The following is a 23654-nucleotide window of genomic DNA, read 5'->3' as shown; positions in this document are numbered from 1 at the left end:
ATGTTCTATTTATAGCCATGGCGGCCATCTTGGTTAGTTGGCGGGGTCACCGGACACAATTTTTAAACTAGATACCCCAATGATGATTGTGGCCAAGTTTGGTTAAATTTGGCCCAGTAGTTTCAGAGGAGAAGATTTTTGTAAAAGTTAACGACGGACGACGACGACGGACGACGACGGACGACGACGGACGCCGGACGCAAAGTGATGAGAAAAGCTCACTTGGCCCTTCGGGCCAGGTGAGCTAATAAAAAGATATGGAACATACGTCACCAGATAATAAAAAGATGTGGAATATATGTCACTAAGACTATTATCTAACGATGCAGCATAAAAAAAAGATGTGGAATATAAGTCACTGAGACTTTACCCTTAAGAAGCATATAACAAAAAAATGTGGAATGTACGTCACTGAGACTATACCCTTACGACGCAGATAATAAAAAAATGTTGAATATACGTCACTGAGATTATACTGTTACGACGCAGATAATAAAAAGTTTTGGAATATATGTAAATGAGACTATACCCTTATGACATAGATAGTAAAAAAGATGTGGAATATACATCTATGAGACTATACCCTTACGAAGCAGATAACAAACAGTTATGGAATATATGTCAATGAGACTACAACCTTACGACGCAGGTAATAAACAAATGTGGAATATACGTCAATAAGACTATACCCTTACGACGCAGATAATAAAAGGGCAAGTGAAATACAACATTTTTTTTAAGTGAACAAGTGTGGACACAGATAAGTGTGGATAGTATGTTTGGATGTTTGACAGTGTCTTATGACAAAAGGAGTTCTATGTTTTCCTAAATGGTGTTATTAACTGTGTTGCACGGTGACAACCGATCTGAGCCTTAGGAGAATTATTTATTTAATATTTTGTTTATGTTCAGAATAGGAATGGAGGAAACAGTAATTACATTAGTTACCAAATGATTATGATAGAATATGTTTTACATCTTTGAGTTGGGATACATTTTGTAGCTAGGAGAGCAACGTTAATTTTTTCACGTGTTTTTTTTTCTAAATGGGAGATGATATCAAGAATTGAGAACATGATATAAGGAGCCTGTAACTCAGTGATTGTCGTTTATTCATGTGTTACATATTAGTTTTTTGTTTATTTTTTTTAACATAAATGAGGCCATAAGTTTTTCTCATTTGAATTGTTTTTTATTGTCATTTCGGGGCCTTTTATAGATGATTATGCGGTATTGGCTATGCTCATTGTTTATGGCCGTTCAGTGACCTGTAGTTGTTAATTTCTGTGTCGATTTGGTCTCTTGTGGAGAATTGTCTCATTGGCAATCATACCACATCTTTTTATATGTATTTGCTTACTATTGGTATGGTTCTATTTATATTTCTTTGTGGTGGATCGTCAGTATCATTAAGGAATTGTTTTGTTAAAATGTCGAATTGTCTCAGATTAGAATACATTTATTGGTTTTTAGTAATGGCAATGCCTGACATGATGCTTGGGCTAAATGAGCTAGGAAGTAAACCTCTGTGCTGATTTATATCGATTCTTTCAAAGCTGGTCGAAGCAAAGAAAAACAAATTGACCAATATGAAAATGATTTCACCAAAAGAACCTTTGTGAGCATGCTTCAGACTCATAATTGCTCCAAAAGTAATCTGATAGAATTTCAAGCATGTCAAGCAGATATTATCAATATCTACTTAATTAGTCTTAATATGTATAAATATCTAAAAAGTTATAGTATTCATAAGGTATTGCAAAATAATTCCTTTTCATTTTATGTTTTGTTATATGGATACAAATATAAGTGATACATGTACCAATACAATATTTGTTGTGGTATGAAAGTGAAGTAGTTAACATTTACTGTAACAATGTTAATTCACACAAATTAAGAAATAAACAAATGAATGGAAAAGATGCTTCACAGGGCGCTGCTTTATACAACCGCAGAGGTCGAACCCTGAACGGTTGGGGCTATTATGGACATAACATTCAAGCTGGATACAGCTCTGAATTTGGATTGTGATTAAATAGTTGACATAGCTTAGGTTTCTGACACAGAATAAATGTGGTCTTATGAACTTCAAATATTTTTTTTTTTCGAGCAATTCACCAAGCTGTTGAATAATAATCCTTTCAAAAAAAATATACTTGAAGTAATTTTCTTTAAAATGATAATTTTCTGAAATGAGAAAATTTACCCCCCCCCCCCCTTTTCCCTTATTCCAACCAGATGCTCCACAGGGCGCAGCTTTGTACGACCGCAGAGGTAGAACCCTGAACAGTTGGGGCAAGTTTGGACAACATTTAAGCTTGATACAGCTCTGAATTTGGATTGTGATTTAGTAGTTGACACAACATAGGTTTCTGACACAGATTGAATGTGGTCTAAGAACTTAAAAACCTAAAATTTTAAATTGGACATTTACCTATTATGGTCCAATATCCAAAATCTAAATACATGGTTAGATTCAGCATATCATAGAACCCCAAGAATTCAATTTTTGATGAAATCAAATAATGTTCAATTTTAGACCCTTTGGACGTCAATGTAGACCAATTTGATAACCGGTCCCAAATAATAAAAATCAAAATACACGGTTAGATTCAGCATATCAAAGAACCCCAAGAATTCAATTTTTATTAAAATCAAGCTAAGTTTAATTTTGGACCCTTTGGACCTTTAAAGCTGACTGTAAACTATCTGAACAAGCTCATTTCCTGTCGACTTCATAATTATTTCAAACATTTTAATAGACGTCACTAAACTTTTAGCTTATAATTCTTGCTTTTTCAAAGTCATGTTTATTTATTTATCAACACGGACCAGAAATATGAAACTTAAAAGTTTAAAGGACCTGCGGTTACCCTTTAATTTCAGAAGCGAATTTAGGGGAAGGCGACCCGGGTCACAGTCACCCCTTCTGGTCAAAGCAGACTTTTATAGTTTGGTGCCCCCGGTTATACCCCGGCCCTTTTTAAAATTTATCCTAGATCCGCATACATGAAGATTACCGTTCATTTTTTTTTTGTTCTTTGTTCTATGAATATCTGTTATATTGACAATGGAACGACATATTTCAAAATTGTATATGATGGTCCCACAAAAATGTCGAAAATGCGTAAATTTCATTTTTTTTCTAGCTTCTCCGATGCGATAGCGGTACCTTTTTGGTCACTATTTATGTGTTGCGTTGAAATATGAATTGTAACACTTTATAGTGACTGAACAGGTAAAACAAATACTTCTCAACAAAAAGAAACTACTTGGAACATCACCAGGCTATGTATTGGTATGGTATGAATAAATACTCGGATTGGAATCATGGACGGTATTGTATGTTAGTTGTGCTTCGTATATATATATCAATTATTCTTTTTTTCATGCATTTTCTGTTCACATTTTCACAACAATTATTTCAAACGATGTTAAGTGTTTTATTTGCCAAAAATATCCTGCGTTTCTGCGCAATTTTGTGAATGAAAGGGGAAAGTAGATCCTTACGCGTTGCATTCGCGCATGTCATTTGCGTACTAACCTACTAATTTTTATATCACGGCCAGTCCACTGATACTTACATTATCAGCTAGTACACATCAAAGGAAAAATGAACAAATTACCGATAATAACAATTATAGGTCACCGTACGGCCTTCAACAATGATCCAAGCCCCTACCGCATATTTAGCTATAAAGGCCCCGAAATGACAATGTAACCACTCGACCACCGAGTGCCCATCACTTTCACCCGAAATGGATTAAAGGAGATATGGAATGAACCTGAACTCGGTTCTTTACATTTACGTGCAGCTTTTTATCATGTTTTTGTGCGTATATTTCACAGTTTCAGCTATTATAAATGATTATGGGTGAATTCTTCAGGTCCAGAGTAAATTGATGTATGCATATTCGTACAAGAACATGTTAATGTGATATGAATATTAACCCTGTTTTGTACTAGACCGATACCCTGAGCCGGATGTTTTAACATGCTAGTTCAAAAGGTAGCATTCCGAAGGAAGACATTTATATCACCTTACCCGGACACATTTTTCTGATTCCGAGCCGACCAGCTTTTGCTCTTAATCCTTTATCCCGCGTGCTTATATAATTAGCTAGGAAGCAGCATGTAAATATGTGAATTTTAAAGTCTTTGGTTTTGACCCGGCCGGGGTTCGAACCCACGACCTCTCTCACTCAAGGCGAACATGCTACGACGAAAGTACCACCACTAGACATGCAGTAACCCGCAATATAAAAGGTTTCGTGGGAAGCTGCTCATATACTAGTATACACCTCTAGACTCAATTAAACAGGGCTTACCATAATTGACATTTTTATGTGAGTGTGGGGGGGGGGGGGGGGTGCAAGCTGTTTTGTAAATGTTTGATTCTTAATTTCTTGAAAGAGATTTTATCTATTTCAGAAGGGAAGCGAAAAAAAACCAATAAACCATGTGGTTTTTTTTTTGTTATTATTAATTTCGAACAAGGAAATACACGTGCTCCTTCCCTCAAACTAGAGTCGGTGTCTAACACATTTATTTATTAATATATAATGTACAGATCTTCTGTTTAAGCTTTGGATACAAGGATCTGACAACACGTCATTTTATTTTCTGTCCTTGTATATATTACATCAGCCAATGAAATTTCAGCCTTCAAATTTTTGAAGGTGTGTATCAATCAAACAAAAACAGAGAATTGAGCGTTTTTAATCTGGTGTCTGAATGAACTTAAAACACTGCATTTATTTATTTTTTAAAAGAGACCTATTGTTCTCTTACAGATAAAGAGTGGTGTTTTGAATTTTTCAAATTGAAGATTTACGGCAGCGGCTTTTAATATTTTGCGTTTATCCTGGAAACATAATAGATTTAAAAAAAATAAAAAAATAGTGCAATGTGTCTGAATTATACTCTATAGTAAAGGTTCTTTTGGGCAATTTTGGCTTTTCAGAGTTTTGTTGTTTTATTGGCTATTATCTTGATAACTAATAATAGAGAAACCTTTTCTTGCAATGAATAGACAAGAACATAATAACCAAAGTACTGAAGTATGAAAGTTGTTTGCGACTTCAGGAAACTTAGTTTGGATTTGCCGTTTGTGATTTCATTAATATTTAGCACACCTTCATTCAATAATAGCATCAGTTGAAAAAATCTCTGCTAGAAGAAATTGTTGAAACTAAATTTTTAGGTTTTAACAATTCAGGTGAGCGAAACGAGGCGTAAAGATTGATGCCTACGGTTGACAAAGAATTCGCCATAACATTATACCGCGGCAAATTTATAACTATATAAAATTGAATGCCACTTTTCCATTCCAAAAATGATAAAATGAAAGGCCCCCTTTATTTCTTCCTATCCCCTCTTTATTTTTTGGTTACAAATGACCGGTTCCATATATGAGCCATTACTCTATCAGAGTCCGATTTTTTCCCAATTGTTTGTGTCTTTCTTCAGAATAAATAAAGAGAAACTCGAACAGCTAAAATGATCAGAAAGGCAATATTTACATAAATGAAATAACAACTACAGGTCACTCACCACACTGTACGGCCATAAACAATGAGCAAAGCCAATACCGCATAATCGGCTACAAAAAGCACCGAAATGACAATATAAAACAATTCAAACGAGAAAAATAATGGCCTTATTTATGGTAAAAAAAAATTAAACCAAAAAACTAATATGTAACACATAAATAAACGGCAATCACTGAGTTACAGGCTCCTTATATCATTTTCTCAAATCTAGATATCATCTCCCATTTAGAAAAAAAAATGTAAAAAAATGAACCTATTATGTGTTGCTCTCCTACAATGTAGCTACAAAATGTATCCAAAATCAAGGATGTAGAACATATTCTATCATAATCATTTGGTAACTAATGTAATTACTGTCTCCTCCATGCCTGTCTTGAACATAAAAAAAATATTAAATAAATAACACTTCTAATGCTCAGATTGGTTGTCACCGTGCAACACAGTTAATAACACCATATAGGAAAAACATAGAACTCCTTTTGTCATAAGACACTGTCAAACATCCAAACATACTATCCACACTCATCTGTGTCCACACTTGTTACATAAATGAAAATACTAAACTTCGTGTATTATCTTCTTGTAGAAAAAATGCTAACGTTAGGTATACCGATATTGACAAATATAATGCCTTCCCTCGATAAAACGATCATAGAGCATGGCATAAAAGAATTATTTATTAAAATTTAGACTTCGTATGTTTAGAATTAAGGGCATATCCAACAGTTTAGTTCTGACGGTGATAATTTTTTCCCTTTAATATATTTTATTCTTCAATTGACAGAGAATCAAATTTTGCCAAAAAAAATATATGTTGTCGATTTCGTTTTTGCAAAAAATGCTGCTGAAAATTGTACATTTTTGCAATTTTGGAGTAAAAAACGTTTTTTATTTAAAAAAATTAAATATGATTTTGTATTCAACATATACTTATATAATTGGGCTCAAATTGAAGGAAAATAATTCAAGATGGTAAGAAAAAATCTAACTTCACCATTTAAAGCATTAATTATTATTCAAATAAAGCCAAAGAACGTCATAGTGGACCCAAACAACTGCAAGAAATGGACATTTGCAATGCACATTTTTGATTTTTTTGAATATTTTTAACGGTGTCGATTTGGCCAAAGTAAGATATGTTATTCTTTAAAAAAAAATGGAACGTCATAACGTTTTCAAAAATATTTGTCACCATACTCGTTTTTGAAGAACATTGAGAAATATAATATTGTTCACTCAATCCCTCCCGTAAGCCTCACAAATTGCGCCAAAAATTAAGACGTGTTCCGAAAATAACGTTATATTTCCCCGCTAATTATTCAAAGGCAGTGCGACGGTGTGACAGACAAATGTATTTACACTGTGACTTTGTTGGGAAGTTGTCTCGATAGCACTCATATCGCATCTTCTTATTTATAATGAACCAGTATCTGGACGAGATAACAATTCAGTTAGTTTTACTATTGTGTTCGTCAAAATTGTGAAACCCGGGTGTGAAACATACAAACCGTGGAATTACAAACTACTAAAATAGTCCCTCTGGTATCTTTCATCCCTCATTTAAAAACAAAAGTATTACACGTTAGAAATCCGTTTCTGTGTCTCGATCTATAGTACAAAGCAGGGTAAATTTTCATATTATATTTCCATTTGATTTTTTTGTTCTGAATTTTCATTTAGTATGCCACTTGACGTCCGTCATCCATAATCATTACTTATTTAACCATTACTTTACAATGAAGCGTTTTGTTTATACTGATTTATATTACACCGTCTATAATTTCACATATCGAAATTAACAAAGAGCACCTGAAATTTTGCAACCAAACACGAAGCGAAGGAATTAGCAGAGAAAGCATCCTCAAATACATCAGCTGAAAACACGAGTGTCAAAATGTCATGATTTAACTTTGAATAAAACTGCATATATATATATATATATTGACAATTTGTTTATTTGTTTACATCAAACAAAGACTAAATTATATTGATTTTATCTGTATCAACTTATTTCTCACTTGTAAAAGTGTCTCACAGGCACTGGTGTTATCAATTTTAATTTTCACGTTGTCGCATCAACTAGGCGTATGCCTAATACCTTCAGAGATGAAACATGTAGACTCAAATGTACAAAAAACAACAAGTGTAAATGTTAATCTTAGATTATTTATTATTTTATTTTTACTATTTGTTATTCAAATTTTGCTTATCCTAGCAGGAATAGAGGTAAATCCAGGTCCCAGTGACGATATCGATTCTTCTCAAAGTTCAATTAACTCAATTGACATGTCGGATTTCGGTGAACTTTTTTCAAAATCAGTCTCAATTCTCACTTAAATGTACAAAGCCTAGCCCCGAAAATAGATCTGATTCAAGCTGAATATTCTGATTTTGACATTTTAGCGTTTAGTGAAACATGGTTAAACAATAATCATACCGACGAATCAATTGAAATCCTAAATTACCAGCACCCCTTCCGTCGTGACAGAGGTCCACACAAGGTTGGAGGGGGGATAATTGTTTATGTAAAAAATGATATACATGTTCAACGTCGAATTGACCTCGAAAGCGAAAGCTTGGAAGCAATATGGTTAGAATTTAAATATAAAGATAAAAAGGCTTTGCTCGGGACCTTTTATGTACCTCCTAATAGTGGATCAGATATCTGGGAAAAAATTGAATATTCTCTTGATATGGCGTCTAATGATAATACTATTAATTACATAATGGCCACAGGCGATTTTAACGATAACCAACTAGCTCCTGTTAATTCAAAAATTACACCTTTGTTAAGCCAATTTAGTCTTACTCAAATGATAGATGAACCTACTCGTTTTACTGAATCGTCGTCATCATTTTTAGATCTTTTTATAACAAACGATGCTCACATAATAAATTACAGTGGAGTCGGGCCACCTTTATTAGACCAAATACGTTTTCACTGTCCTATAATTAGTCTTTTGAACTTTCCAAAATGTCGTCAAACAACTTTTAAGCGTAAAATTTGGCTATATGATCGAGGAGACTATGACAGATATCGTAACATTTCATCTGAAAAAAATTGGGATTCCGTAATTAACTTAAATAACGTTGAACAATTTACAACCGAAATAACAAAAACTATCATAGAAGCTGCTGAAAAATGTATTCCTAATAAAATAATTACTGTTCGTAAAAATGAACCACCATGGTTAACAAATGATGTTAAAAAAAAGATAAGGAAAAAAAATAGAATCCACAGAAAGGCTAAAAAATATAATAACCCATCGGAGTGGTCAAAATTTAAGAAAATACGAAATGAAGTTACTAGTTTAATAAGAAAATCGAAGGATGATTATAACAACAATTAAATTAAAAAAATCATGAACAGTAACCCGTCCACTACTAACTGGTGGAAAACGGTTAAACAAATATCCGGAATAAAAACGAACGACGCAAGTATACCTCCTTTAATGGTTAATAACAACTTAATATTTGATGAAATCGAAAAGGCAAATGAATTTAATCGATTTTTTTCTTCCCAGTCAAATATTGATGATTCAAGTGCCGTGTTACCTGAAGAACTTCACAATATTAGTGATGATATTAGTTATATAGAACTTACTGTTACTGAAGTTGAAGATATATTGAAAATTCTAATGCAACAACGTTTGTAACGTTCATTCTGATTGGATAACGTCATTTATTTACATGGCATCAATTGACAATTGATGCTATCAGACATTCGCGCAAACGCAGACGGCATATGACTAATTAGGAGATAACTGTATTGTATTTTAAGCTTGGCCTTCGTAAAACGTAGATTTTACTGTCGCAAATTGAGTTTACCTAGCGACGCGGAGCGGAGATATGTAAACGGATATTTGCGACAGTAAAATCAAGTTTTACGAAGGCCAAGCTTAAAATACAATACAGTTATCTCCATTCTAATGCCACATATTAAATTAAATTTCATTTAATAAATATTTTGGCTTAAAAATGCCATAAATGAAAAAGTCCGCGAAACTGTTGCATCGTCTTTAGCATCTAAACAATGTGACGTCATGTGTATACTCTGGATGTCAAACATTAATACTAAACGTATTTTTACTTTTCGTACACTTCAGAATGGTTTCAATATAGACAAAAAGAAGATTTTGAGGCTCAAAATGTGACAATCTTGTTTATTTTTGAGAAATTACATACCCCAAAAAAATCGGAATTCAAAATGGTGGCTTTCTTAGTTACGGACTGGTAGAACGTGGAATCTAACCCCTCAAAATATTTGTCAACGTCCAATGAAAATTATCGTTACAAACTAATTGCATTAGAATTCTAAATACATGTTTTAACGTTGATTTCTGTCAGTTTCATTAGAATGGAGATAACAATATTGTATTTTAAGCTCCGACGGCATCAATTGGGGATTTGATGGTCGCAAATACCCGTTTACTGTCTCCGCTAACGCGTCGCCAGTAAACTTAATTTGCGACCATCAAATCCCCAATTGATGCCGTCGGAGCTTAAAATACAATACAGTTATCTCCTAATTGTTAATTCCACAAAAGCTTCTGGCCCTGACCTCATAAGTCCCAAATTGTTAAAAGAAGCATCTTCTGTTTTAAAGTATCCACTATGTAAACTACTTAACTTATCGTTAAGTACGTCTACTTTTCCAGATCAATGGAAAAGAGCAAATGTTACCCCAGTTTATAAAAATAGTAAACCGAATGACGTTAAAAACTATAGACCTATTTCCTTGTTGAGTGTAATATCAAAGTGTATGGAACGATGTGTATACAAACATGTTTACAATCACTTTATGCGCAATAATATTTTAACGAAAAATCAGTCGGGCTTTACACGGGGGAATTCAGCGGTTAATCAATTAATTAACATTTCGAATGATTTTGGGAAGGCTTTAGATAGCGGTAAAGAAATAAGGGTAGTATTCTGTGATATAAGTAAAGCATTTGATCGAGTCTGGCATAAGGGACTGCTATTTAAACTTCAACAAGCGGGTATATCGGGTTCTTTACTAAGGTGGTTTGAAAATTATCTTACAAATAGAGTCCAGCGGGTGGTTATTAACGGTTCAAGTTCTGGATGGTTACCTGTAAATGCAGGCGTCCCACAAGGGTCCGTCCTACATGGGTTGACGAAATATTCCGTCGGATGGACCAGTTTGAAAACAAGCTTGATAAACTAGAAAAAAATTACTCGTTTGTAACTTCTTTAAATGCAAAGGTTATACGATTGGAAAAGGGTACCAAATCCATAGACGACCGTTTAGACCAAGTCGAAAAGAGCACTCAGTTAATGAGTAATGAATATGACAACCACAAACAAAATTTCACCGATATTAAAGCGGAATTAAATAAAATTTCAGGCCAATTGAAAACCAATAACTCTAGTGTGAATACTGTTGATAAAAAACTAAGTGCATCGCTTGACGATATGAAAAGGGAGAATGATAGATTGCAAAATGAATTACTTGAAGTCCAGATGAAAGCAATGAGTAACAATTTAATATTTTATAATATACCTGAAATTAATGATGAAAATTGTCGTCATACCATTGACATATTCTGTGAGGAAAAACTGAAAATTGAAAATCCATCTAATATTGTGGTTACTGATGCTTATCGCTTAGGTAAAAAGGGCAACAAAATCCGGCCAATCCTTGTTAAATTTTCATCTTTTGAGAATAGGGACAACGTCAAAAAAAGAGCAAAATACCTAAAAGGATTACAGTTTGGAATTTCGGAACAACTCCCTCTAGAGATCCAAAAACGCAGGAAAGAGAAACTACCTATCATGAAACAGTTGCGTGACCAAGATGTAAAAGCCTACTTTGTAAAGGACAAGATTTTCGTTGGTGGAAAAGAATATACTCCATAGGGTTTACACAGAGAACAATTTGAAAACTTAAAATGTTTGTGTTGGAATGTGCATGGACTTGTTTCAATTTATGATGATAACGATTTTCTTAATTTTGTTAATAGATACGATATTTTATTCGTTTGTGAAACTTGGTTAAAAGAAAATAACTTAACTAATATTAATGGTTTTGTTAACATTTCTTGTATTAATCGTTGTAAAAATATAGGTACTAGAAATGAAGGAGGTATAGCTATTTTTTGTAAAAATTACTTGTGTGATGATATTTCTGTTGAAAAAGAATTGAACTATGGAATTGTTGTAATTAAACTAAAAAAAGATTTTTTTGCTATTAATAATGATATTTATATGTGTTTCTCGTATATTCCTCATGAAAAATCAAATTTTTATCAAATATGTGAACATGATTTTCATGAAGTAATTGAAAGTATTGTTGTAGATTTAAAAGAAAAAGGGACTGTATTTGTTTGTGGTGATTTGAATAGTCGTATAGGTGAAACAAACGACTTTTTGACTAATGATAATTTAGATAAATATGTTGAGAGTGTTGAGCAGGTGCAAAATCCCATTATTTCAAATAGGTGCTCTATGGACAAATTCGTCAATTCTTTTGGTCGTAAACTTTTACAGATGTGTTATGACACTGGGCTCACGGTAGCTAATGGAAGACCCGGAAACGACAAACACGGTAATTTCACTTTCTGTACGTCTAACGGAAGAAGTGTTAATGATTATTTACTTGTTTCTCCTTGTGATTACGAGTTAATTAGTAATTTTGAAGTGTTACAGTTGAACGAGTTTTCAGACCACTCGCCACTTTATTTTGAACTAGATTTTACGAACAATCGTCCGTCACACAATATACCAAAAGTTCACACGTATATTAAATGGGATAACAATAAAAACACTGATTATATCCAATTACTACATAATCAACAAGACAGATTACTTTCACTAGTGAATGATATTTCTACCTTGGACGAGGTCAATGATTCGGTAAGGGAGATAACTCACATACTTTATAACAGTGCTTTTGAAGTTTTCGGAAGATCTGTTTTGATAAATGAAAATGAGAATAACATTCGTAAAAACAATGAATGGTTTGATGAAAAGTGCGCTAATGAACGAGAGAATTTTCATAAATTTCGGAACACTTTTCTGCGTCATCCGACAGATATTAACAGAACATTCTATATTTCATCCAGAAATTCATTTAATAAAGCGAAACGACAAGCCAGGGCAAGGTTTAAGCGTCGGAAAGGAATTGAATTATGTGCAACTGCCAAAACGAACCCTAAGCAATTTTGGTCAGCCATAAAACCTAAGACTAAATCACGCTGTGTAGTAGATAATGATGTACTGTTTAAACATTTTGAAACTATTCTTGGGGACAGCCCACCAGATATCTGCAACGAAGTATTATACTTACTAAATAATATACAAATAAGTGAATCCCACGTTGACTTTTTTAGATTATGAAATTACTGATGAAGAAGTTATAAAAGCAATACACAAATTGAAATCCGGAAAAAGTGCGGGTAACGACAGCATTATAGGTGAAATGCTCTCAGCGGGTCCACTATTTTTTGCGCCGATCTTAAAAACACTTTTGAATAATGTATTTGAAAATGGGATTTTTCCTGAACTCTGGACAGAAGGACTTGTAATTGCAGTTCCGAAAAGTGGTGATTTAACGGACCCAAACAACTATAGACCTATTATATAAGTAAGTGTCTTATCTAAACTATTTACGTCTATATTAACAAGTCGCTTACTAGCGTGGTCAGAAGATGAGGAAAAATTAATTGATAACCAATTTGGATTCCGACCAGGCCGTTCAACTATAGATGCAATTTTTGTTATCCATGGAATTATTACACATATCCTGCAACGTAAAATGAAACTGTTTTGTACCTTTGTGGATTTCCGTAAAGCATTTGATAAACTAAGCAGACGGATCTTATTATATAAACTTCTACAAAATGGTGTCAGTAGCAAATTCGTTAATATGATCAAATCTATTTATTCGTCTGTCCAGCTACGCGTGAGATCTGGTGGTTTACTTTCGGACGCAATTAACAATTTACTTGGTGTGAAACAAGGGGACCCATTGTCTCCCTTATTATTTTTGTTCTTCATCAATGATATTATAGAAGATATGTCCGTAAATGCTAGTGATGACGTTGTACAACTGAATGGTTTTCTAATTTACTTAATTCTTTTCGCTGATGACACTGTATTGTTTAGTAAGTTTCCTGAAATGTTACAAAAATTACTAGATAAACTATCAATCTATTGTAAGAAATGGAACATCGAGGTAAATACAGACAAAACCAAAGTTGTTGTTTTAAGAAATGGATGGCAGCCAGCTAACTTCAATTTCGTGTATGAAGGTAAAGAACTACAGATAGTGGACTCTTACGTGTATTTGGGTATGCTACTTCATTACAATGGAAAATTTTTACATACCCAAAAAAGATTATCTCAACAGGGATCAAGAGCGCTTTCGTCACTTCTGAACTCTTTAAAACATGTGTTTTTATCCACAAGTCAAGAATGTGTACTGTTCGATAGTATGGTTGGTTCCGTATTGAACTATGCATCTGAAATATGGGGTTTTCACCGTGCAAATGATATAGAGCAAATACACAACCGTTTCTGTAGATTTGTTTTAAAACTAGGTAAAAATGTTCCTTTAAGTTTTTTATGTGGTGAACTTGGTCATTTGCCTATGTATGTCTCAAGAAAACAAATTATTTTGAAATATTGGCTTCATATTATTGTAAATAAGCCACCTATTGTGTATGATGTTTACCAACTTTTATTAGAAGATGCAAACAAGGGTAAAAAGAACTGGGCGTCTTGTGTTCGTGATTTGTTGTTTAATCTTGGTTTGAACTATGTTTGGACTGCACAGAATTATGTAAATATACAGTTAGATGTTATAAAAACTCGTATAAAGGACCAGTATTTACAAACTTGGTATGCATCAATAAATGATTGTGAAAAACTATGTATTTATAAACACCTCAAAACAGACTTTGTAATAGAGAATTATTTAGATTTTTTTATTAATAGTAACTTACTTACAAAATTGAGAAGTGGTACTTTAAAACTGAATTTAGAATTAGGGCGATATGAAAATATTCCTAGACATATGCGTCTATGTATATGCTGCAATATGGCTTGTATTGAAAATGAATACCACTTTATACTTGTATGTCCAGCTTACAGAACCGTGAGACAAGAACATTTGCCAAAATATTATTGTTCTTGGCCAAATTATTTTAAACTTTTTCATTTACTTCAAGCAAAATCAAAATCAATCACAACTAAACTGTGTAACTTTCTGAAATATGCTTGGAAAATTAGATCATGTATTGTGAATTAATTGTACCTTTATTATATTATGTATTGTTCTCTGCTATCTGTTGTTTTGTCACATTGTATATACTTGTTTATGTATTGCCATAGCATATTATTTATGCTTTCGCAAATAAAATATTCATTCATTCATTCTAGGCCCTCTCCTATTTTTGATATTTATAAACGATATTGTAGAAGATATCAAAGCTCAAATTAAGCTATTCGCAGATGACACATCATTATATATTATGGTAGACAATCCAACAGAAACAGCTAAAATTTTAAATGATGATCTAGATAAGATTTATAATTGGTCCAAAAAATGGCTTGTGAATTTTAATGCCCAAAAAACTGAAAGTATGATAATTTCAAAAAAAAATAAATAGACCCTTTCATCCTCCATTAAATATGAACACCCAAGAGTTACAAACAGTAGGTAAACACAAATATCTAGGTGTCCTCTTTTCTAATAGCGGATCCTGGAACGATCATATTGAATATATAGTTTCTAAATCTTACAAAAGAATAAATATTATGAGAAAAATGAAAAATGTCCTTGATAGATTTTCACTTGAAAAAATTTATATATCATTTGTTCGCCCAATTCTTGAATATGCCGATGTCGTTTGGGACTCTCAAAATCAGAATTTGATTGCTAAACCTGAAAGTATTCAGCTTGACGCAGCGCGTATCGTCACGGGGGGTACTAAACTTACCAGTATAAACAATTTATATGTTGAAACTCGATGGGAAAATTTATCTGAAAGACGACGCAATCACAGACTAACTCAGTATCACAAAATTTTGAATAATAAAACTCCAGAGTATTTAAGAGACTTATTACCTGATTCAGTAGGCAGTAGGCATGATCATAATACAAGACAGAGAAATAATAGTTCACAAGTCAACACACGGACCCGTTTATATTCTGAATATTTCATCCCTGCAACAACAAAACTATGGAACACTCTTAACTTAAACATAAGAAAATGTGAATCTCTATCATTATTCAAAAAACAAATTAGTACCCAAAATAGTAAGATCCCAGCGTATTATTATATAGGACATCGTTTTGGTCAAATTCTTCATGCTCGCTTAAGAATGGATTCAAGTTCATTGAATTCTCACCTTTTCCTTCGTAACTTAGTAGACTCTCCAAATTGTCGTTGTGGTGATGTAGAAACAAATTCTCACTTCCTGTTATCTTGCCCTTTATATACTAATTTAAGACAAGAACTATTAGATTCTGTTTCAGTTCTTCCTGTCCAAGTTAACACAACAACTTTGCTTTTGGTTCAACGGTACTCTCAGATGAGCAAAATAGTCTTTTATTTAGTTTGGTGCAGAAATATATTATTAAAAGTAAACGTTTTAACCCTTGATGTTAATGCTTCGTCACTCATTAGGAACCAAAGCATTTCACAATTCATGTTTATTTTTATTTATTTTTTATTTTTTTCTCAATATTTTTTTCTTCTTCTAATTCTTCTTTCACCTTTTTCATATTCATATATTTATTACAGAGCATGCCAGTTATTTATTTTATATATTGTTCAATAAGTGTATTATTTTTGTAAAGGAGACAGATTTGTAAAAGCAAATTGCTTGTTTCTGAATCCAGAATATATTTGTATTATATCGTATCATGATGAATTTATCTGAATAAATATTGTTTAAACTAAGTAATCCGTATTATTTATTCATTTTGCAGATTCGGGCTTTTTATTCTGTATAGGCTTCTAGCTAGCCTATAACAAAAATCTGCATGTTGACTCTTAGTGTTTTGAATTATATGGGTCGTTGGGTTGCTGTCGTATTAATGTATACCTTTAAAATCTTTTTCAAAACAAAAGGCTTGATTTGGGTATGGAAATATTCACATCTCTGGACTTCTCCCGTCCGACAGTATATCTATAATTGGGTGCGGCTATTTAGCTGCTCGGATGTATAAATTTGCAGCCTCGTTTAGTCGAAATAAAAATGTCGTATATCCGATGCATAGTGCAATGAGAGTAGCACTTCAACGCAAAGCTAGATGCATGATGAATGTTAGTTTACACCGTATTTTTCTCAAGAAACCTTTTTTTTTCACCTTTCTCCAGTAAAACCAAACTTTAAGTTTTCTATTCCGAATGACAAAATCTCGGAAAAGTTTGATAAAGAATTAATTATAATTTGCATTCTAATGCAATGATAAATCATTACGCATTTATTCTCGTTGTTTCCTACTGCATGTATTGAAGATAATTTCAATAAAACTGAAACTTAAGTGAATATGGTCTATAATGATCAAGATAATTGCAGTTCTTTTATGATAGACAATGAGGACAAAATAATCTTTAAAAGATTTAAATTTTATTTTCTGTTAATATTCTGTATAAGTTTTTTGACGATTCCCGCCATGCTCTTTCCTTTGATGAAGGAACTCTCCCTTTCCAAACGGCCATAGCAATTCCAATGGTGATTCCGTTATGACGTCGTTGAAACAACGTTAAATTATGGGAAACAATAGACGACGTTTACGTTTGTTATTACCTCCCCTGAAACTGTTGGATATGCCCTTAATTAAATCGTAATCATGTTCATTGACCATAACGATGATGAAAGCACATCATACAATGAGGTAAATAAAACTACATAATATAAGATTACAAGCACATAATATAATGACACAAACACATCATATAAAGATGTTTGCACATAATATAAGGGAAACTGCACATCATACAATAATATGTACACATCATATAAGTATATTTGCACAGCGTATAAGTATATTTGCACATCATATAAGGATCTTTCAACATAATATAAGTATATTTTCACATCATATAAGAATGTTTGCACATCATATAAGAATGTTTGCACATCATATAAGTACATTTGCACATCATATAAGTATATTTGCACATCATATAAGTATATATGCGCATCATATAAGTATGTTTGCACATCATATGATGATGTTTGTACATCATATAAGGATATTTGCACATCATATAAAGGTGTTTGCACATCATATGATGACAAGTGCCCATCATATAAAGGTAAATGCAAATCATATAAATGTAAATGCACATCATATAAAAGTAAATGCACATCATATAAAGGTAAATGCACAACATATAATGAAAAATGGGCATAATAAGACAGTGTTGGCGTTCCATATTACATATTACATACACATTGACACACCCGCTTGTGTTGGTTAATATACATTCCAAGTATATACATTGAAATCATAACAGGTCTCAAGATATAGAGCAGACACGATTTTAACCATAAGACATGGGATTGTCAATTGAAACAAGTTTTTGATCTTGAATTATGACCTTTCGACATTATGATGCACCTTCTGCTGTTGGTTAATAAACATGTCAAGTATAATTAAAGTAACACATTATCACGGTTTTATAGATATAAAGGGGACACATTTTTTTTACGGACGGACTGATCACTATAGGGCGACTCTAAACTAAGCGGGGACTTAAATATGCTAGCTGCTCTACAATAAAATAATTCACTTCTAAACTAGTTTTAACGTTCTTGAAAGAGATGGAGCACGTGCTGTGTGGTCTCATAAAAAGTCAAATAAGAAAAATACAGAATTCCTGGAAAGTTCAAATTAGAAAGTCCTTTATCAAATGGTTAAGTGATTGGTTTCCAATGAACCAAACGACCATTAAACTCAATAAAAAGACTTTTGTTTGATAAGATTGCGTTGAAGTGTAGTGTAAAGAGTTGAAAAGTCAAAACTGTCTCAGTTGTTTGGAAGTCTTGTATGTTTTTAATCAGTTTAAGTTACTTTATATGTTTGGAGGTAATTGTGACTTCCAATATAAATGAACTAGTATTTTTTTTTATTCAAGCTAGCTAAAACCTGACTCTAGATGTGGGTCTTTCTGACAGTGTTGAAGACCTACAGGTGACCTTCTGCTCTTTGGTTGAGTTGTTGTATCTTTAACACATTTCCCATTTCCTCTCTTAATTTTATTAAGAATGTCAATATAGTATTTACAGCCATGATACGACTTTCACATTGTTGACTGCTTTGTCAGACGGTACAAACTCAAACTTCTTTGAAATTACTTGAATATAAAAAAAGAATATGTGGTATAAATGTCATTAGGCAGCAACCATTTGATTTTCGGGGGGGGGGGGGGGGGGGGGGTCTATGTTTTTTTTTGGAAAAAAAAGTTTGTTTCCAGGTTTTGGTGAAAAAAATAATTTGTTTTGGACCCTGAGAAAAAAAAATTGTTTGTTTCACTCTCAGCTGACACTATATGTAATGCTAAAATTGAAAGAAGAAAAAAATGTTTTCGGTTTGTCCCTTAAAAAAAAGATTGTTCTTCGCCGAAGGCGAAAAAAAAAGTTTGCACAAAAAAATCCCATAGCCCCCCCCCCTCCCCCAGAAAATCAAATGATTGCTGCCTTAAGACAACTTTCACCAAAATGACACATATATTAATAACTATAGGTCACCGTACGGCCTTCAACAATGAGCAAAGCACATACCGCAAAATCAGCTAAAAATATACTAAAATCAAATATGTAACACATCAACAAATGACAACCACTGAATTATATGCTCCTGACTTGGTACAGGCACATACATACAGAATTAAAATAAAGTTAAACATGTAAGCCAAATCCCAACACCACACCCCTAACCTTGAACATTGGTGTAACAGTAAAACATAAGAAATAACGATAATATCACAGAAATAGGTCTCGCCTTTTTGTAATTTTAATTATGCAAATTTTGAAATTAAAATAGAAAGATTTTAACATGTGAGTTATGCAAATATTCAAAGTAGATGAACCATGAGTGAAGTACATGGCTAAACAATCTCCATGGAAATGAAACTGTGTAAATGCTAATATAACTGCAATACAAATACCATAGACTTACTAGAAGTCGTTCCCTTTTTAACAAACATAAACACAAACATTAATTTGTAAACTATGCAAAAGATTAAAGTCAATGAACCATGATGAGGGTTGGGGCTATATAATCACCATGGAAACAATACTAGCAAATGGCAATAAATGTGCATTCGAAATATCATTGACTTAACAAGTTAACATATTGAGCAGTTTATCTTAAATTAATCTAATCACAAACTAATACATCTAAACGATAGAGCAAATGTGTCAAAGTCAATAGACCATGAATGAGGGGGCGGAACTAAATAATATCCGTGGACATGAGATGTGCTAATGCGTATTCAACTGAATAGCAATAAACATTGGCCTTCTACCAATGGTTCAACTTGAACTGACCTAATCACAAACTAATGCATGTAAACTAAGAAAAATTTTAAAGGTCAACATACCATAACTTAGGGGGCGGAGACAAATAATATCCATGAAAAATAGATATGCGAATGCCTATCCAACTGTATACTAAGTCTTACTCATATCATTGACCTACCACTAGTTCTTCCCAATAGACTGACCTAATCACCAATTAATACATGCTAACTTAGCAAAATTTTCAAAGTCAATGGACCATGAATGCAGTGGCAGGGCCAAATAAACTCCTTTGAAATGAGATGTGCCAATGCTAATCGTTACAACTGAGTACCAAATATCATTGGCCTACCACTTGTGGTTCACCATTAACTAGACATAATCACTAACTAATACATTGCTGACGACGATGCCGCCAATGCCGAAAACAGCATACATGTCTCATCGTTTGACTTCTGAAGGGGAGACATACAATAGTGGGAACAGGTTTACTCTTTTGAATAAATTAAGCCATTTCAATTTATATTTTATAGGGTGTCTTTCTATGTAGTAATGTAATACCACTGTTTTTGATAAGAATGATAAGTGTGAATGTTTGGTACTATTAAAACTTTTAAACCCGCTGCAATATTGTCAGGAATCTGATGTTCAGAAGTTGTTGTTTGTTGATGTGGATCATAAGTGTTTCTCGTTTTTCATATTTTATATAGATTAGACCGTTGGTTTTCCTGTTTGAATGGCTTTAAATTACACTAGTGATTTCTTTCATATGAGTCAATGTTCCATGTTGAAGACCGTACTTTGACCTATAATGGTTTTCTTTTATAAAGTATGACTTTGATGGAGAGTTGTCTCACTGGCACTCATGCCACATCTTTTCATCTTTCTTTGGTCTGTGTCTGTCATATTGTTTGTCATAAACTGTTTTCGTTCTAATTAAGCCATTGGTTTTCTCATTTGAATTGTTCTGCAGGAGAACATTATACACCATATAAATACACCGTCAAGACAGTTTCATTACAGGAAAAGAAATAATCATAACCTTAAACCCATGTTTATTATGTTTTCATAAAACCAGATGCTCCGCAGTGCGCAGCTTTATACGACCGCAGAGGTTGAACCCAGAACGGTTGGGGCAAGTATGGACACAACATTCAAGCTGTTTTCAGCTCTAAATTTGAATTGTGATTAAATAGTTGACACAGCATAGGTTTCTGACACAGAATGAATGTGGTCTAATGAACTTAAAATTTTTGTTTTGCCTTTGAGCAATTCACTATGCTGTTGAATATTAATCCTCTCAAAAAAATGTTTGAAAATTTTCTTTTTATTTATGACATTTCAAATGAGAAAAATTGACCCCCCCCCCCCCCCAATTTTTTTTTCACATCCCCCTATCCTTTATTCCAAAACCGATCTCAATTCAAATTTCTAATGAAGTTTGCAACAATAATCACTCATTTAAATACATCATAAAATATCAAAATGTAAAAAAAGTGCTTGTTATCACTGAATGGTAAATTTATCAGTTGGTAGTAAAAGTGAATATACATTATATAGTGTAAAAAACATTGATTTAAGTTGATTCAACTACTATTCTGGACAAAGAAAGATAACTCCAATTGAAATTTCTTGCTATTGCACAATATTGTGCAATTAGATATTTCTTGCTATTGCGTAATACTGTGCAATTGAAAATACTTGCTATTGCACAATACTGTGCAATTGAAGATTTCTTGCTATTGCGCAATACTGTGCAATTGAAAATTTCTTGCTAGTGCACAATCCTGTGCAATTGAAGATATCTTGTTATTGCTGAGTACTGTGCAATTGAAAATTTCTTGCTATTGCACAATATTTAATATAATACTTTTAGATCCTGATTTGGACCAACTTGAAAACTGGGCCAAAAATCAAAAATCTAAGTACATGTTTGGATTCAGCATATCAAAGAACCCCAAGAATTCAATTTTTGTTAAAATCAAACTAAGTTTAATTTTGGACCCTTTGGACTTTAATGTAGACCAATTTGAAAACAGGACAAAAAATGAAGAATCTACATACACAGTTAGATTAGGCATATCAAAGAACCCCATTTGTTCACTTTTCGATGAAATCAAACAAAGTTTAATTTTGGACCCCGATTTGAACCAACTTGAAAACTGGGCCAAAAATCAAAAATCTAAGTACATTTTTAGATTCAGCATATCAAAGAACCCAACCGATTCAATTTTTGTCAAAATCAAACTAAGTTTGATTTTGGACCCTTTGGACCTTAATGTAGACCAATTTGAAAACGGGACCAAAAATTAAGAATCTACATACACAGTTAGATTCGGCATATCAAAGAACCCCAATTATTTAATTTTTGATGAAATCAAACAAAGTTTAATTTTGGACCCTTTGGCCCCTTATTCCTAAGTTGTTTGGACCAAAACTCCCATAATCAATACCAACCTTCCTTTTATGGTCATAAACCTTGTGTTTAAATTTCATAGATTTCTATTTACTTAAACTAAAGTTATTGTGCGAAAACCAAGAAAAATGCTTATTTGGGTCCCTTTTTGGCCCCTTATTCCTAAACTGTTGGAACCTAAACTCCCAAAATCAATACCGACCTTCCTTGTGTGGTCATAAACATTGTGTTAAAATTTCATTGATTTCTATTTACTTAAACTAAAGTTATTGTGCGAAAACCAAGAATAATGCTTATTTGGGCCCTTTTTTGGCCCCTAATTCCTAAACTGTTGGTACCAAAACTCCCATAATCAATCCCAATCTTTTTTTTGTAGTCATTAACCTTGTGTCAAAATTTCATAGATTTCTATTTTTATACGTGTGCATGTAAAACAAATTCCGTTGTAGAAGGGTCTAAAACAGCACAAACAACATTTTCCAAAAGACCAAAAAAGTGAAAAAGTATATTTAAACAAAACGCATTTGACTAACGGGTCGAACAACTGATGTTCTTTAACCTTGCTGACTGCCATTGGCGATTGCCAAATAAAATTGATCACAATATGTTACAAAATGGATCTTAATATAAATTTAATACTAAACAGAAAACAAATTTTAACTTGTGGCCACGATGTTATACCACGGTGTAAATATTTGTTAGTACACCAGATCCGGATTTCGACAATAAATGTCTCTTCAGTGATGTTAGGGATCGAAACCGTATTTTGGAGGCCATATAAAAAGTACCCTCATTTTAAGAAAAAGTACCCTCATTTTTAGATCCTGACTCTTGAATTTAAAGAGTCAATATAGAATGAACGGATCATATAAACCGGAGGGAAAATATGATACAAGCCCAAACGTAAAAATATAAACGAGTCTAAATTGAAAACTACGTTCAAACCTATGATTGCGTTGGATAAAAACCGCAATTTTTATACGTGTGCATGTAACACAAATTTCGTTGTAGAAGGGTCTAAAACAGCACTAACAACATTTTCCAAAAGACCAAAAAAGTAAAAAAGTATATTTAAACAAAACGCATTTGACTAACAGGTCGAACAACTGATGTTCGTTAACCCTGCTGACTGCCATTGGCGATTGCCAAATAAAATTGATCACAAGATGTTACAAAATTGATCTTAA

At 32.9% G+C, this 23654-nt stretch overlaps 1 protein-coding gene across 1 annotated transcript; it reads left to right on the top strand.

Annotated features, from left to right (window-relative positions):
• The first annotated feature begins 10637 nt into the window (after positions 1-10637).
• On the top strand, positions 10638-11432 carry LOC134701148 (protein unc-13 homolog C-like). Its single transcript, XM_063562293.1, has one exon. The coding sequence runs from the start codon at positions 10638-10640 to the stop codon at positions 11430-11432; it is 795 nt and encodes a 264-aa protein (XP_063418363.1).
• The last annotated feature ends 12222 nt before the right edge of the window (positions 11433-23654 follow it).

Source organism: Mytilus trossulus, unplaced genomic scaffold, assembly GCF_036588685.1.
Source record: "Mytilus trossulus isolate FHL-02 unplaced genomic scaffold, PNRI_Mtr1.1.1.hap1 h1tg000233l__unscaffolded, whole genome shotgun sequence".
Lineage (NCBI taxonomy): Eukaryota > Metazoa > Mollusca > Bivalvia > Mytilida > Mytilidae > Mytilus > Mytilus trossulus.
Note: the sequence above shows the minus strand (reverse complement) of the source record. Positions and strands in the feature narration are given on the sequence as shown.